At 48.3% G+C, this 16,751-nt stretch overlaps 1 protein-coding gene across 1 annotated transcript in view; it reads right to left on the reverse strand.

Annotated features, from left to right (window-relative positions):
• Positions 1 to 2,805: 2,805 nt before the first annotated feature.
• GNAT3 (G protein subunit alpha transducin 3) overlaps positions 2,806 to 16,751 on the reverse strand; it is a 101,788-nt gene continuing 87,842 nt past the window's right edge. The window contains exons 5-8 of the mRNA XM_075017381.1: positions 10,497 to 10,625; positions 4,883 to 5,012; positions 4,349 to 4,502; positions 2,806 to 3,408 (exon numbers count right to left, since the gene is read on the reverse strand). Of these exons, the coding sequence (XP_074873482.1) occupies positions 3,218 to 3,408; positions 4,349 to 4,502; positions 4,883 to 5,012; positions 10,497 to 10,625 (604 nt within the window). The 3' untranslated portion in view covers positions 2,806 to 3,217. The remainder of the gene's footprint in view (positions 3,409 to 4,348; positions 4,503 to 4,882; positions 5,013 to 10,496; positions 10,626 to 16,751) is intronic.

Here is a 16,751-nt window from a genome sequence, read left to right on the forward strand (position 1 = left end):
ACAAAAACATAAATTCTATTATGTGTGCCATTATTCTATTCTATTATTGCTTGAATGGCATTGCATACAATTGGACTTGGGGTCATGAACTTTGTGTCTAGAAGGAAAGATGCCTAATCTACTTTTATTTATTGTTCCATTACAGATGCTGGTAGCAGCACAGAACCGACACTGAAGTTATGCCATGTATTTTGAAAGGAGAAAAATGGTGTCAACCTGCCCCCTTGTGGCTGTAGGGTCATAGAAACCGTACCACAGATTATTGTTTGCCTACTGTTTGGAAGAGATTTAGAGGCTAATCAATTTCTTCAGGATTAAATATAGGTAAAACACATGGGCCATATCTACAGTTGGGCAAAACTTCAAAATGGCCATGCTAACAGCCAAATCGGAGAATACTAATGAGGCACTGGAATGAATATTTAGCTCCTCATTAGCATGCCACCGGCCGCAGCACTCCGAAAGTGCCATTTTTCACTCGCGCTTGTCTCAGCTACACAGGAGTTCTTTTCAAAAGGATCCTGCAAACATCCTATCAGCTGATAGAAATAGGGGAACTTCGATGTTTGCCGGGTCCTTTCAAAAAGGACCCCCCCCCCATGTAGACGAATCGTGTGAGAGCTAAATGCGGCACTTTCAAAGTGCTGCAGCTGCTGGCATGCTGAAGATTCTTTTCAGTGCCTCATTAGTATTCTCCGATTTGGCAATTAGCATGACCATTTTGAAGTTTTGCCCAACTGTAGATGTAGCTGCGGTGGTTTACTGGTTTTTCGTTAAGTGAGCCTGCTGCATTGTTTCACTGCAGAAGAGGGGTTGCCTTGCTTTAGACAGCATGGCACCCAGAAAGTAATTTTGATTCTGCCCCCTCTTGACACAATTCATTTTAAACATGATTTTTTTTAATTAAAGTAATCCCAAGGCCTTGGCATTGAATATAGGTTACTGAAAATACAAATGTTGAATAAATCAAGTAAGAAGCTGCAGTTCAGACGTTAACAGAAACATAGGGTGACCACATTTCCCTATGGCAAACAGGGGACACGGGCCTCCAGAGATTGTAGAGCTGCTCTCCCATGTCAGGGCTCGTTGGTGATGGAGGTGGCTGCCCCATCGTGAGGCACTGGGGGTGAGGGCTCCACAGCCTCCTGATGAGGGGGAGCAGAGAATGGGGACCCAGCAACCTTATGGTGGGTGAGTGGGGTGCTGAGAATAGGGGCTTTACAGCCTCCCAGAAGTTTGGGGGCAGGGAACAGGACAGCCACCCCACAGAGGAGCTTCTCTGCAGCAGGAGCTGCCTCACGGAAGCATGGGGTGCCAGGGAACAAGGCACCTACCCCATGAAAGGGTTCCCTAGCAGTGGAAGCTGCCTCCCCTAGGCCTGGGGCACCAGGGACCAAGGCAGCTGTCCTGGGACAGGGCTTGCTGTCATTAGGGGCTGACAGCAGGGGGTGCCTGGAAATAAGACAGCCGCCCCATGGAAGACCTCCCCTGCAACAGGAGCTGCTGCTCCTAGGCACAGGGCATCAGGTAACAGGGCAGCCTTCCCACAGAGGAGCTCCTGGGCAGTAGGGGTGCTGTCCCAAGGCACAGGGTGTGAGAGAACTAGGCAGCTGCCCTACAGTGGGGCTCCCCGGCAGGAGATGCTGCTGCCCTCAGACACCAGGTGCTAGGGAACAGGAGCCACATCAAATATGTGACATTTTGCCCATTTCTCAAAAAAGTCTTAAATAAGGGACTATACTGCAAAAAGCAGGATGGATCATCACCCTGCAGAACCACAGATAATAGGGATGGAAGACCCTGCTCTTTTGGGTCATCTTGTTTAATGCAGGGCTATCCACTAAACTCCATCTGGTGGTTTGTTCAGTTTAGTTGAAAATCCCAAGTGAGAGATTATACACAGCCTCATGGGTGTTACTTTCAAAAGGATCTTCCTGCAACAAGGACTAATCCTACCTTGGTATCTTTTCCCACTTCGGTGTTTGCCTCTTCATATATTTATAGATTGTTTTCTATGCCCCTTAATTTTCTGCACATATTTAGATATTTCAGTCATCCAAGATGGCACTTACCTGACATAAGTGGTTTCAAACCCCTAAACTCATGTCTGAGGAGCTGCAAAGGACAAATGACTGTTCATCTTTAAGGGACGTACTCTACGCCTGTTTCCCGACTACTGTGGAGGATCGACCTGCTCAGGGTCGAATTTCTGTGGTTTTGTTTCATGAATGTGCAAAACAGTGCTTTCCAGGGTCAGTGTCAACCCCGGAACTCCTTGTAAGTGGCGAGGATTAAGGAAGGTTGACAAGAGACATGATCCTGTCAACATTCTTTCATGAAGACAGCCCTAACAGTCGAACGCTGATAATTTGATTTTAGCTTTGCAATTGGCATAGTTAAAATTGCATATCAGCAGTTGACTGCTATGTTTAGTATAGACATAGCCTAAGGTATATTTCTAATTCTGCTCTACCCTATATCAATGATATTTTCAAAAATGTGTTGCCTCATGCTTTCAATATTACATTTTTTCACGTTCTGTATATAGCTCTAGTATGAATTGTTTATGTATGTATTTGTAAATATCATCTATGTTCTGTAAACTTGTTTTACACAGATAATAATATTGAGAAATCTGATCTGCATTGGTATGTCATAAGCCAACTAAACACAATTATCTAAATGCCACTGGGGGCATATTATTCTACCTTTGCATAAAATTGCTAAATTAATGCAACATAATTTTGAATCATCAGTGTAACATGAAAACACAAGACAATTGAACTGAAATGGTTGGATTATATTTAGAGTTGTTTAATATGAATGTTTTCTTAAACCTCAGAAAACCAACACAATTCTTCCTGCATATCTTCTTTCACTCTTCGAAACCCCCTTTATTAAAAAAATACAGGGCTTTATCTTGAGAATTGCTGATCACCTTTCATTTCTATTCCTTTTGGTGGGTCATTCCTATGGACTCCAGTAAAGGTATGGGAGCACAGAATCTTTCAACATCAGACTCTTATAAACTCAAGGCATTTCTTACACAGAGGTCTTTTTTCTACAGTGCAAACTACATCTAAGGTATAAAGTTGCATCTAACCAGAGCCTAGCTGACAGAACTTTCTCTTAGCTCTCATTTTTCCACCACAACCAACAAGCAGGATGAAGAAAGAGGTAGAGCCAGAAAGAATAGATGAGGTTTAGGAAGCAAATATTAGAAAAGCCCACAGTCTTTCAGGTTTTCTTTGATTATTATGTCTGTTACTGCATTGAAAACAAACTTGATGTTCTGGGTGTCTGTGGCACAGGTCATATGAGAATATATCTCCTTGTCTTGTTTCCTCAAATTCAAGTCTAGAAACTGCTTCTTGATGTAATTTCCAGCATCCTCAAATGTGTTTAGTCCTAGATGGAGACAACAGTAGATAAGATAAATATTTTTCACCACAGTCTTCACAGAGGCTGATAACAAACAACTATGTCAGGTAGATAACTTGAGGCACCTATGCTTTAAAATTCTGAAAAGAAGTTCAGCACAAAATTCATAATTCACCTTGTAAATAATTAGCTGGTTCTGAGACTTGGCAAAAAGAGGACACCAGTAAGTGGCAGAAACAGGGAAGAGATAAGAAAAAAGTAGGAAAAAGGGAAAGAGTTGAAAATAGAAAAGGAAGGACTCGCGGAAAGAAAGCTCAGATGTGAAAGCAATAAAAAGGGGGAAGAAAAAAGCAATAAAAACCCATAGACCTCAATTTTCAACATTGACTTGCAATTTTGTGTGGCTAACTTGCAACAACTTAAAGGGCCCCGATTTTTAGAAATTCTGAGAACTATTCTCTGAAAATTAGGACCCTTTGAAAGAAGTCTGAAGCTGGACACTGGAAATTATTAGACCCATTTGAAGCGGTCTGGAAAACAGGTTTTCTGCTGGCAAAAGAGTTGGGGAATTTGGAAAAGTGAGGAGAACAGTAAATGGGAGAAGCAGGAAAAGATGAGAATTAGGATATGTTTTTTCTTCTGGAGTTGTGTAACATGACTGTACAGGTTTTGCTGTACTGGTGCTTAATAATGTCTTTTTTTCTATATCCATAGAAATAATGACCTCCAGGAAGGACCATCATTCACACTTCTTACAGTATATTTTTATACAATGCAGAAAAAATGAGCCAGATTCAAGCCTGGTAGAAGTAAATGATACTCCATTCACATCAACGGCATTGCACCTGCATTTATTGGTTTTGCATTTGGTCCCATATGTGTCCCTAATAATTTTCTGAGAGCTCACTGCAGCTCTTCCTATGCTGACTGTTTCAATGTATTTTTCCTCTTGAAACCTATGACTTACCATCATATTCTGGAAAGCAGACACTGAGATGAACCTTGGTTATTTTTTCTTGGAAGAGATCCTTTTTGTTTAGGAACAGCACAATGGAGGTCGTAGCAAAGCACTTGTGGTTACAGATACTGTTGAAGAGGTGAAGGCTTTCATGCATTCTGTTCTATTAAAATGCAAATGGTGCCCATTAGAATCTGACAGGATCCATCCCTTTGTGGGTGCCTTTACTCTGCTGGGCCCTTCTGGCAATATACCAGTAGAATGGGTTAACCATTTAAATAAGTCTAAATCTATGATCTGAAGAAGTGGGTCTGTCCCAGGAACACTCATCACCTAATAAATTCTTTTGTTAGTCTTAAAGTGCTACTGGACTGCTTTTTTGTTTTGCTAGTACATAGACTAGCACGGCTATCGCTCTGTTACATTTAAATAAGGGTACTAGGAAAAGGAAAGGGAATGTTTCTAATGTGCCATCAGAGAACACATTAGATTTTCACTACTTGTAAGAGATTCCTCATCCCACCATCATCCCTTCTGACTCACCACTTGTTCATCTTCCACCAGGACCATGTCATAGGCACTGAGTGCAGCACAAAATATGATGCAAGTAACTCCTTCAAAGCAGTGAATCCACTTCTTTCTTTCTGATCGTTGTCCACCCACATCAAACATTCTGGGCAGAAAAAGAATCATGTACACACTGCATATACCAATAGATGCTGAAGACACATACACCTCTAAAGTAACTAGTAAATACTCAGCCAACTTGGGCCTTGTGTGGGCACTATTCTTGCCTCCCCTTGCGGAAGCCAAGCAGACTGGTATTTTTCTTCCAGATATGTACTAGAGATCCAGTAAAAGACTAAAGGTCCAGTTCTCCAAGGAGCTTTGTGTGGTTGGCACTGTGCATTCATTCAGAGCTCAGTGCAGCAGTGGACCTTACATTTCCCATTGAAATGAATGGGGGAAGGGATTCTTTATAACAGACGCAGGAAGGGAGTACAAATTGATGAGCATTTTCTTTAAATCTTGTGCTTGTGGGAAACTGGCAGATTGACCAATAGAAAACAGAGAGGGAAGGGGAAGCCAGAATGACCTAGCGGTAGCAAGAAAGGCTCAGATTTTAAAGGTGTTTCAGCATTGCTGCATTCAGCATCAAAATGCTTAACTGATTTAGGAAGAAAAAATCTAATTTTAGAAAGAATTTGGTCACTTCAGAGCCTTTGATCATAGACTCATAGAACACTAGATCAGGAAGGGATCTCAAGAGGTCATCAAGCCCAGTCCCTTGCCCTGAAGGTAGGATCAAGCACTACCTAGACCATCCCTGATAGATGTCTATCTAACCTGCTCTTAAATATCTCCAGTGATGGCGACACCACAACCGCCATAGGAAATTTATTCCAATGTTTAACATGCTGCTAGTGAGGAGGCTTTTCCTAATGCCCAACCTAAATCTCCATGCTGCAATTTAAGTCTCTTGCTTCTTGTCCTATCATCAGAAGTTAAGGGGAATAATTTTTCTCCCTCCTCATTGTTACACTCTTTAAGGTACTTGGAACCCATTTTCGTCTAGCTGAAATATGAGGTACTGGAATATTTTTAATATGCATCCATTAAAAAATTCTTGAGTTGGAAGTATAAATAGGTTGGCTGAGGGTTGTTTTCCTTTGGCTCTGGCCATGCTAGGAAGCGACGTCAAAAGGGGTAATCCTGATCCATCACTTCAAAGTGAGCTGTTCAAAACTAAGTGACTACACACAAAATGCAGATTGATGTTGTGATCCACAACATCAAAGAGACCCCCCATCCTTTCAAAAGGGAGTGGCTACACAGCCCAGAGCCGCCATTCATAATGAGGCAGGAAAGGCGAGGAAAGGGTCAAATGGCTGACAAGCCCTTCCTGGAGCACGGGCCAGCCAACTCCTTAAGGGTCCCCTCCCAACGCCTCTCCCATGCACAGGCTGAGGGCTCAGGCTGTTTGCAGCATGTGACCTTCAGCTCAGCACCATCAGAGTCTTGCTCAGCCTCAAACTACAGCCCAGCATGGACCCGCAGCACTTCATGGATGGGGACATCCTGGACATCATTTCCAGCCTGATGGCCATCCTGGCAGTGTGCAACTTCAGGCTCCGTGCTGCCCGCCACATGGCCAGTCTCCTGTAGGTTCCCCCCGTGGTGCATCCAGAACACCTCCATCCCTGGGCCCATCGTTGCCTCTGGCGGTACCCCACCAGCATGGAATGGTGGGACAACACAATCCTGGAGAACTGGGATGATGAGCAGTGGCTCCACAATTTTAGGTTGACCCGGGCCACCTTCATGGAGCTCTGCCAGTAGCTGGCACCAGCACTTCACCACCAGGACACCCGCATGCAGCCTGTTTTCCCCCTGGAAAAAAGGGTGGCCATCGCCATGTGGAAGCTGGCCACCCCAGACAGCAATTGCTCAATCGGCCACCAATTCAGGGTGGGGAAGGCCACCGTTAGGGTCATCCTTCTAGAGATAAGACATTTGGAGTCATGCATCCACAGCAGGGACCAGGGACAGAGGCCTGGGGAGGGTGTCCCAGGGAAGGGGTCCCCCTGCTTGCTACCACATGCTCACGGATGCCTGTGGCCTCCACACTGTGCAGGTCATTGACACCATCAACTTGATCCTCCTGTGCTGGTTCATCTGCTTGGGGGATGTAGACACCGCCATGGCTGGGTTCCAGCAGCTGGGATTCCCCATCTGTATTGGTGTGTTGGACTGCACCCATGTTGCCATGCGGGCCTCACCACACAGCCACAGATGGTATATTAATTGGAAGTGCTACCATTCCATCGTCCTCCAGGCACTCGTGGATGCTGAGGATGGTTTACAGACATTTGCGTGGGCTGGCCAGGCAGGATCCAAGATGCCCATATCCTGTGGAACTCATGGCTTGGGTGCAGGATGGCCAAGGGCACCTACATACCCCCATTGGAACTCCTGGTGGGGGATACAACCATGTCCCCATCCATTGTCACAGATGCGGCCTACCCCCTCCAGGCCTGGCTAATGCACCCCTACATAGGCCACACCAACAAGAGTCAGGACCACTACAATGCTTGGCTCAACCAGGCCAGGAACACAGCGGAGCAGGTGTTCAGGCATCTGAAGGTGCGCTTCAGGTGCCTACTGACGTGTCTGGAAGTGGGCCTCTGCAGAATGCCCGCAGTTGTGGGCATGTGCTGTGCTCTCCACAGTCTCATGGAGAGTAAGCATGAGCTCTTTGTGGTGTGCTGGGTGGCTGAGGCTGTGCCACAGTATGATCAGCTAGGTGTGGTCCCATGCCACCAGGTGTGGGTGCAGGAGGCCCTCCAGAAGTCCTTCACCCGGGGACCTCCATGACCCAGCCCTGGCCCACCCCATGCAACCTCCCCTGCACAGCCACCCCAACCTCTGCCCCACCAGCACCCACACCCACACGCACGACCCTCACCCGAGGCATGACATGGAAACTGTCCAATAAACTTAACTGTTGATTTTTCGAACCCACAAATGCACCTCCAACTATTTACATGGACGGGGGCAGGGGACGAACTCTGTAACAGGGGGCAGAGGGTGAGCTATTTACAAGGGGGGATGAGGGGTGGAGGGCATTGCTCCTTCCCCCTCTGCAGTTGCTGCAGGGCTCCCTGGCACATCCAGGGGGCTGGGGTGGCCAGCAGACGCTGAGGCTGTGAAGACATAAAGGGAGAGGGTGGTGCCCTGTCAGTCATGCGACCGGGTACGGTGGGCCAGCGGCCATGTCCCCATCACTATCTCTCCTTGCCCATGGGGGGTGCTCTGGGGTGGCCCGGTTTCTGTGGAGTCCATCCACAGTGGGCTGTTGGTGGAGCTGTTTGAGCCCCTTGCACCTTCCCCAGCTATGTGCCATGCGTGGCTGTCCATGGCCCCATGTGGGTACCCCCTGTGCGCAGGCTCTCCCTGAGGGTGACCACAGCCATCCCTGGGGCCCCTGGCCCATGGCCTCTAGCTGTGTGCCTGGGCCTGTGCCAGCAGCAGCAGGGACCACCCTCCACCACATGTCTGGGGTGCCCCATGCCCAGTCCTACCTAAGGGTGCCTCAGAGGCTTGGGGGGAGGCCCCGGAGGAGGTGGTCCCTCGTGCCCTCTGATACCCTTGCTCCCGCCCTTGCTGTTGCTGTCCCCATCGTCAGCTGGTGGCTCCGGGCAGTGCTGCAGAGGGTCCTGGCTCTGGCTCCTTGCCCTGCCCCTCTGGCTTGGCCATGTCGAGGGTCTTTACTGGCAGTCCAGCCTCCCTGGGGCTGAGGAACTGGGGCAGGTCATTGTAGTAGGGGCAGGTGGCAGGCACTGCCCTCAATCGCCTGGCTGGGTCCTTCGCCTCCACATATCCCTGGTGCAGCTCCTTGACTTTCGACCACACCTGATCAGGGGTCTGGAGGTGGGGAGTGGCCCCTTGTGGCCAGGGTCTCAGCCAGCAGGGCAAAGGCATCTGCATTCCGCTTCCGTCCCTCCATCCTCAGAAGGACGTCCTCATCCCCCCAGACAGCCAGCAGGTCCCGGACCTCAGCCTCCAGCCACAGGGTGCCCCTCCTCTTCGGAGGCTGCCTGGAGTCCTGGGAGCCCTGCTTCCCAGTGTTGTGGGATCCCTGGGGCCCCAGGGGTCCTTCCTGCTGGCCATGGCTCCAGCCGTCTGCATTTCTGCTGCTCTAGGGGGGTGCTGGAGAGTGTTCTGTGGGAAGCATGTGAGCCTGTCGCTGCCAGCACGCTCTCGGCTTCCTGCACGGGGTTTCTGTGTCCCTGCAGATTTAAGGCAGCCTGAGCTGACAGCCATAGAGCCCTGGTTGCTGGCCAGAGAGTCTCTGTGCTCTGGGGAGGGTCTGGCTCCGTGGAGGACTGTTGATTTCAAAATGGTGGGCAGGGGAGCAGCTACACGTTTCCTTTCTGAATTTACATTGAATGGGGCGTTGTTCCCAAGATGGGAGTGGAACAACACTTTTGAAATGACTGCCTTTTTATGCTGATGTCAATATCAAAATGTGTGATTACTGTGTAGTCGCTCTGCTGCTCATTTCAAAATCACTTTTGAAATTACTTGCTAGTATGGCCACAGCCTCTGTGTCTGGAAAAGACCATAGTAGGAAGCAGACATGGTCAATTTTTAAATTTAAATTTTTAGTTATGATAGCTGGTCATGAATTTTTCACTAATGTTTTTCTCAATGAAATACTTAGGTTGTCTGTCAACTCCAAAATCAACAGTTTCTGTTGAACAATGTTGATTTTACTGATTTTTCTTAAAATTCTTAATAGAAAAATCCAAGTGGAGCCAACTTAAATTGAAATACATTAGTTTGTCAAGTTCAAACATTTTGTTTGGAACTATTCACATTAACGTGCTTATGTCTGAATTCCAAACGAGAGTTGCAGCTGACTCCTGCCCCTGTTGTCTCTTATGTGCTGGGCTCCCTGTCTAGATTATGTCTCTAATTGTGACCTTCAGTCTCCCTTTCCCCAACCCACTTGAACTATCACAGTGCATCATGAAAATCCCATATCAGCGGTGAGACAGAGAGTCCAGTTAGGGACAGAATTTTCCACAAGATAGAAATGCAAATTTTTGATCCTCACTAACAATTTTCAGTTCCAACTCAAAGCATAGTTCTTCTAAAAAAAAGTCAGTGCAAATCAATAGTAGGGGAATGTTTGCATGCAGTTCAAATAATTTAGGTAAGCAAATTGCCTGGAAGTCACAAACCACTGTGCAAGTGGCACAGTATGAAATCTGATTCTTAGACACTTACATATGTAAAGGTGTCTTCCTAGGTCTGGTACTGTAGTCTGAACTCAGAGAGAAGGGCAACGAGAGTTTTGCCTGAGTATGGACTGCAAGACTAATCTCTACTTCAAATTCCCCAGAGATCTCGAACAATCATTTCATTATGGACTTATATATGAAAAGTTTACAACAGTATTTTGCTTGTTTCAGTTATGAGCTATCAAAGAAGTAAGAGAGGGTTCAAAAATGCCACATCTGAGTTCATGACATACCAGCCTTTTTGTATAAATATCACCAGAGGAATCAGCCTTTTGCAATTATTTTTTCAGCCTTTTACGAAGAGCTTGAAATGTGACAAACCCAGGAAGTTGGATCAGATGGTTTTATACCTGAAGTTCAAATCCTTGAAGGAAAACTGAGTCTCAATAATTCCACTTGTTTTCACTCGTGAGCGCAAAACATCCTGTTCATTAGGGATGTACCCAGGAGCCGTCAGCCTGTCCAGATCATTAAGATAGCTAATGGAAATGAACAGAGATTGATAATCCATTAATCAGAGGAGATTTCTGATACCAAGAGAGATGAGTGTTTTACCCAGTGCAAATGGGCTTGTATTTACTTCTCTTTCTCCCATCCACACCTGTAAACTGTAAATTCCAGTTAAGTCCTTCTACTCTCACATACATAGCAGCCTGTAGGTTTCAGTGGGGATCTGCCCTCATAAAAGCAAGAAAAGAATTAAGTCCCATTCATTCAATATCTGCCAGAAAACTTCAATTCCAGGACAGGTTTAATCTTTAGCCTCTTTATTCCCTTTAGTCTTTCTCAAGTATGTTAAGAAAGCACAGGTAAGAATGGTAGTTTGTCAAGTTAACTTGTTCAATCAAGTAGAAATTGTTTCTCTGACAAGCTCCCACTGATAGAAGTAGATCTTTCAGGAAATTGACTATCAGACAATGCTGCAAGGCTATTACTATAATATCTTTCACCTTCTTAATCAACAGCAATGAAGGGTCCTGTGGCATCTTATAGACTAACAGAAAAGTTTTGAGCATGAGCTTTCATGAGCACAGACTCACTTCATCAGATGCTGGTCTTGAAAATGTGCAGGGCCAGGTATAAATAAGCCAGAGCAAGGGTGGGGATAACAAGGTGAGCTCAGTCAGCAGGGGTGAGGCTTACTACCAGCAGTTGATCTGGAGGTGTGAACACCAAGGGAGGGGAAGCTACTTTTGTATTTAGCCAGCCATTCACAGTCTTTGTGTAAGCCTGAGCTGAGGGCGTCGAATTTGCAGATGAATTGTAGCTCAGAAATTTCTCTTTGGAGCCTGTGTCCTACAGGCACAGTAGCTCATGTAGGGGTTCCAGGAGTGTGTCCGCGGCACATTTGATTATCTCTGGTGGTATACCATCCTGACCAGGGGCCTTTTCTGCTGCAATGCTGTCGATGGCTCTCTTCAGTTCATCCACAGTTGGTTCCATTACTGGTAGGAGCTCGATGGCATCGAGGGCTGCGTCAACCACAACGTTCTCTCATGAGTACAGCTCGGAGCAGTGCTCAACCCAGCGCTCCATCTGTTTGGTTTTGTCAGCAATGACTTCACCAGATTTGGATTTCAGAGGTGCCATCTTGTTCTGGGTGGGTCCTAATGCCTTCCTCATACCCTCGTACATTCCTCTGAGATTACCAAAGTCGGCACAGGTCTGGATGTTGCTGCATAGCTGGAGCCAGTGGTTGTTGGCACAGCGCCTGGCTGTCTGCTGTACTGTACTTCTGGCCTTTCTGGCTGCATCTACAAGTGCACGCTACTTTGAAGTAGCGGCGCCAACTTCGAAATAGCGCCCGTCACGGCTACACATGTTGGGCACTATTTCGAAGTTGAAATCGACGTTAGGTGGCGAGACGTCGAAGTTGCTAACCCCATGAGGGGATGGGAATAGTGCCCTACTTCGAAGTTGAACGTCGAAGTAGGGCAAGTGTAGCCGATCCGCGTCCCGCAACATTGAAATAATGGGGTCCGCCATGATGGCCATCAGCTGAGGGATTGAGAGACGCTCTCTCCAGCCCCTGCGGGACTCTATGGTCACCGTGTGCAGCAGCCCTTAGCCCAGGGCTTCTGGCTGCTGCTGTGGCAGCTGGGGATCCATGCTGCATACACGGTCTGCAACCAGTTGTCGGCTCTGTGGATCTTGTGTTGTTTAGTGCAACTGTGTCTGGGAGGGGCCCTTTAAGGGAGCGGCTTGCTGTTGAGTCCGCCCTGTGACCCTGTCTGCAGCTGTGCCTGGCACCCTTATTTCGATGTGTGCTACTTTGGTGTGTAGACGTTCCCTCGCAGCACCTATTTCAATGTGGTGCTGCCCAACGTCAAAGTTGAACGTCGATGTTGCCAGCCCTGGAGGACGTGTAGACGTTATTCATCGAAATAGCTTATTTCAATGTTGCTACATCGAAATAAGCTATTTCGATGTCGCGTGCATGTGTAGACGTAGCCTCTAAGTGCTTCCTGGGAACTCTGGCTCGGTGAGCGCTTGTACTCCAGGAGTGCAGCACGCTTCTTTTCAATGACTGGAATCATCTCATTGGAGTAAGCTTCGAACCAGTCGTTCGTGTTTCTAGCTCTTCTTCCAAACACCGACAAGGCCGTGTTGTAAACTGTATCCATCAGATGTTGCCATTTGGATGTTGCATTGGCACCCCCAGGGCCACTGCGCAGATTTTCCTGGAGGGTCTCTCTGAACTTTTCAGCTTTCTCTGAGTTTGCCGTCTTTCTGGCGTCAATGCGGGGCCTTCCAGCAGGTTTAGAGCTGTACAGCTTCTTGGGTCTCAGCTTGAGCTTGGAGCAAACTAGCGAGTGATCTGTATCACAGTCAGCACTATGATAGCTGCGTGTCAGAAGGACGTTTTTGAGGTTATTACGCCTAGTGATCACATCTAGTTGATGCCAGTGCTTCGAGCGTGGGTGTCTCCACGACACTCTGTGCTGTGGCTTTGTTTGGAAGAATGTGTTTGTGATGCACAGATTGTGGTACGTGCACAGTTCAAGGAGACGCTGTCCATTGTCATTCATTTTTCCCACACCAAAGTGTCCTAAGCAGGAAGGCCATGAGGCCCAATCAGCTCCAACTCTTGCATTGAAGTCACCCAAGATGTACAGTTGTTCACGAGCAGGTATTTGCGCTATGGCAGCACTAAGCACGTCATAGAACTTGTCTTTTACTTCTGGTGTGGCGTACAGGGTTGGAGCATAAGCGCCGATCAGGTGGACAGGACTGGCGCAAGTTTGAAGCGTAATCCGAAGAAGTCTTTCTGATCCGCCCATGACTAAATCAACCATTTGTAGAAGGGTGTTTCTGACAGCAAAGCCAACACCATGGTCTCTGGGTTCTTCTTGGGCTTTACCCTGCCAGAAAAAGGTGTAGTTCTTTTCCTTTAGAGATCCTGAATCTGCGAGTCGCGTCTCTTGCAGTGCAGCAGTATCAACTCTGAGCCTCTTCAGTTCCTCGTTGATGACAGCAGTCTTGCGGGTGTCACTGATGGCCTGAAGATCTTCAGTCAAACCGGTCAGCATGGTCCGCACATTCCAGCAAGCAAGCTTAAATTGTTGATGTTTCTCATTTCTTGTTGATTTTCTTATTGGTTTGCCTGGTGCCCAAATTTCAGTCACTTGTCAGGTTCAGGAACCTTAAGCCTCACGCACCCAGTGAGGCAGGTGAACTGTGGTGGAACAGTACCCTATTGGCTGGGCGCTGCCCAGCTTGAGGCGGGCGGTGACTGTCCAGTGAGATGCGAGGATCTCTCCCACCGTCGAAGGCAACCCCTGGCACTCATTCTCTACTCCAGTCGAGGAAGAGCTTATAACCGGTATCTGTTGCCTCCCGTGTTGATGCAACGCTGTTCAGCGATGCCGGAGTACCTCTCCGGGCATGAGCCTGGGCACTTATTATGGAGACTCTGGGCTGCCCAGACACCAGTTTCCCCCTCTTGGCTTTACTGATATAGTCCAAAGGAGAGGATAACCTCCACATCTGGTACCAGCTCAGTTGCAGGAGTTGCCGGGACAGTGTCAGAAGTTGACACCGAACCGCCTTCAGACTCCACTCTGGATTTTCTGTCAGGGTTTACTCCCTTAGCCTCTCTCCTTCCCAGGATAACCCACAAGGCAGTGGGGTGTGGAGAATGTGGTTAAGGATCCAACTACTTCATGCCTCACTGTTACCACGAGTCACCATAGCTCCCTGCAGAGCAATGACCTCATATTCCCAGGACCCTCCTCCTAACCTTTCACTGCCCCTCCCCCCAGCTACCATCACCATAGGACCCTCCCCAACCCACTACCCCCATCTGCTCCCATGTCCGCCCTCCTCACTGCACTGGCCCCTCTCCCCGCAGCTGCTGTCAGTGCCCCCAGGTCCACCTTCCCCCATTGCTCTTCAGGCTCTTCTCTTCAGAGACTCCTTTTCCTGATAGTGCTCGTTGCAGGGCACAGGTGGAACACCATACCTGAAAAGGACAACAAACACGGGGCTCCTCCCTCGGCGAACTCCCAGAGGCAAACTCACTTCCCTGTTAGCTGCTGCCCCCTGTTCACTGCTCACCCCTTGTTCGCTGGGAGCTCCCTTCTTATAGGGAGAGCTCCCAGCTGGTCAGGCCTGGCTCAAAGCCTTGCCTCCAGTCTAATCAGCCCTTGAAGGCTCACCTGGCAGGGAACTCCCCCAATTCACACCTTGCAAACTGCTCTTCTCTGCACAGCACAAGCTCAGGTACCCAGGCAGCTGAGCTGATCAAACTGCCCTTCTCTGCAAAGTAACAGAGCTGCACAGACAGACAGACATTCAGCCACCAGCTCACCACACAGCCCCCCAAATCCCACACTCACCCAAGCTCCTCTAGGACACTTTACCCAGAGGCAAACTCCCTTCCCTGTTAGCTGATGCCCCCTGTTCACTGCACACCCCTTGTTTGCTGGGAGCTCCCTTCTTATAGGGAGAGCTCCCAGCTGGTCAGCATTATCACAACGTGCCTGAGAAATGCGGAGTAGAGGTTGAACTTCTTGAGTCTGGCACCCTCAAGACTTGACTGGTGCCAAACCAGAGAATTTGCTAGGCACTGAGAAGTCAATATTGTCTAGCGGCACTACCAACACTTCCATTGCTTACTGGAGTCCTAGAAGACATTTGGGGGTAAATTAGGGATAAATAACATCATGGAACACCAAGAGCCATGACTGGTGGATGTAAATACATTTTATGGGACCATGGTAAACTTGGCCCCACCATGATAAGTGGACATGCAGTTAACTGAAATCATGCTGGACTACAGATGTTGCCAGACCAGAGAGTTTCAACCTGTACTATTTCCATTTTACAGACGGGATAAACTGAGGCATAGAAGTTTAAAGGCCTTGCCTGGAATTACATAGGAAGTCTGTGGGAGATTCAGGGATTGAACCACATCTCCTAAGTCTTAAGTGTCTTAACCATCCTTAAGATCACTCTTTTCCTGTCACTTTTATCTTCAAGGAAAGGCTTAGAACCCAACTTCCTAACATGTAAAGATCTAGAACCCATCTTCTTGATATGTAACGATGCCCTTCATTAAGAGGTTTCAAGTTGCCATAAAGAGAGTTATGAACTAACAACAAAAAGGAAGGCAAGAACTTTTTTGGCTTATAAATACATTGAATCTTCCAATTTATATCCAAATAGGGAACAAAATGTAAAGGCAACATACATCCATTTTAATATGTGCTTCAATAATGGCATGAATATCTTCAGACCAGTCTCTGACTGGTTACTTTTACAGTGATTCGCTTATCAAAGGCAAACAAGGAATGCAGCCCATGTCGAAGTCTTTCTGGCGTTTGTTAGACTTTGTGCTTTTCTCATCTCTCACACAAGAGCTGTGTCTACACGTGCACGCTACTTCGAAGTAGAGGCACTAACTTCGAAATAGCGCCCGTTGCGGCTATACGCGTCGGGCGCTATTTCGAAGTTAACTTCGACGTTAGGCGGCGAGACGTCGAAGTCGCTAACCCCATGAGGAGATACGAATAGCGCCCTACTTCAACGTTCAACGTCGAAGTAGGGACAGTGTAGACGATCCGCGTCCCGCAACGTCGAAATTGCCGGGTCCTCCATGGCGGCCACCAGCTGGGGGGTTGAGAGACGCTCTCTCCAGCCCCTCAGCTCACTGGTGGCCGCGTGGAGCGGCCCCTTAAAGGTCCCCTCCCCTGCCCTGACTCTGCAGGAAGCTGAGGCAACGTGCAGGCTGCAGCCTGCACACGCGGGCAGCCTGCACAGCCCTCAGCCCACCACACAGCGGCGATGGCTGCCCAGCAGCCCCCCCAGTGCCCCCAGGGGACCCCCCCCAAGGGGAGCCAGGGCAGACAGCCCAGCCAGAAGACCTGCCAGTCTGGGAAGCGGCAGCGGGCCCCTCCTGGACGGAGGCCGAGCTGCGGGACCTGCTGGGGCTCTGGAGTGAGGAGGAGGTGCTCCAGGTAATGGGGAGCAAGAGGCGGAACGCGGATGCGTTCGCTCTGCTGGCCGACGGCCTGGCTGCCCGGGGTCACCCTGCCCGCACTCCGGACCATGTCCGGAGTAAGGTGAAGGAGCTGTGGCAGGGTTATGCCCGGGCCCGGGATGCG

Source organism: Carettochelys insculpta, chromosome 1 (genome assembly GCF_033958435.1).
Source record: "Carettochelys insculpta isolate YL-2023 chromosome 1, ASM3395843v1, whole genome shotgun sequence".
Classification (NCBI taxonomy): Eukaryota; Metazoa; Chordata; order Testudines; family Carettochelyidae; genus Carettochelys; species Carettochelys insculpta.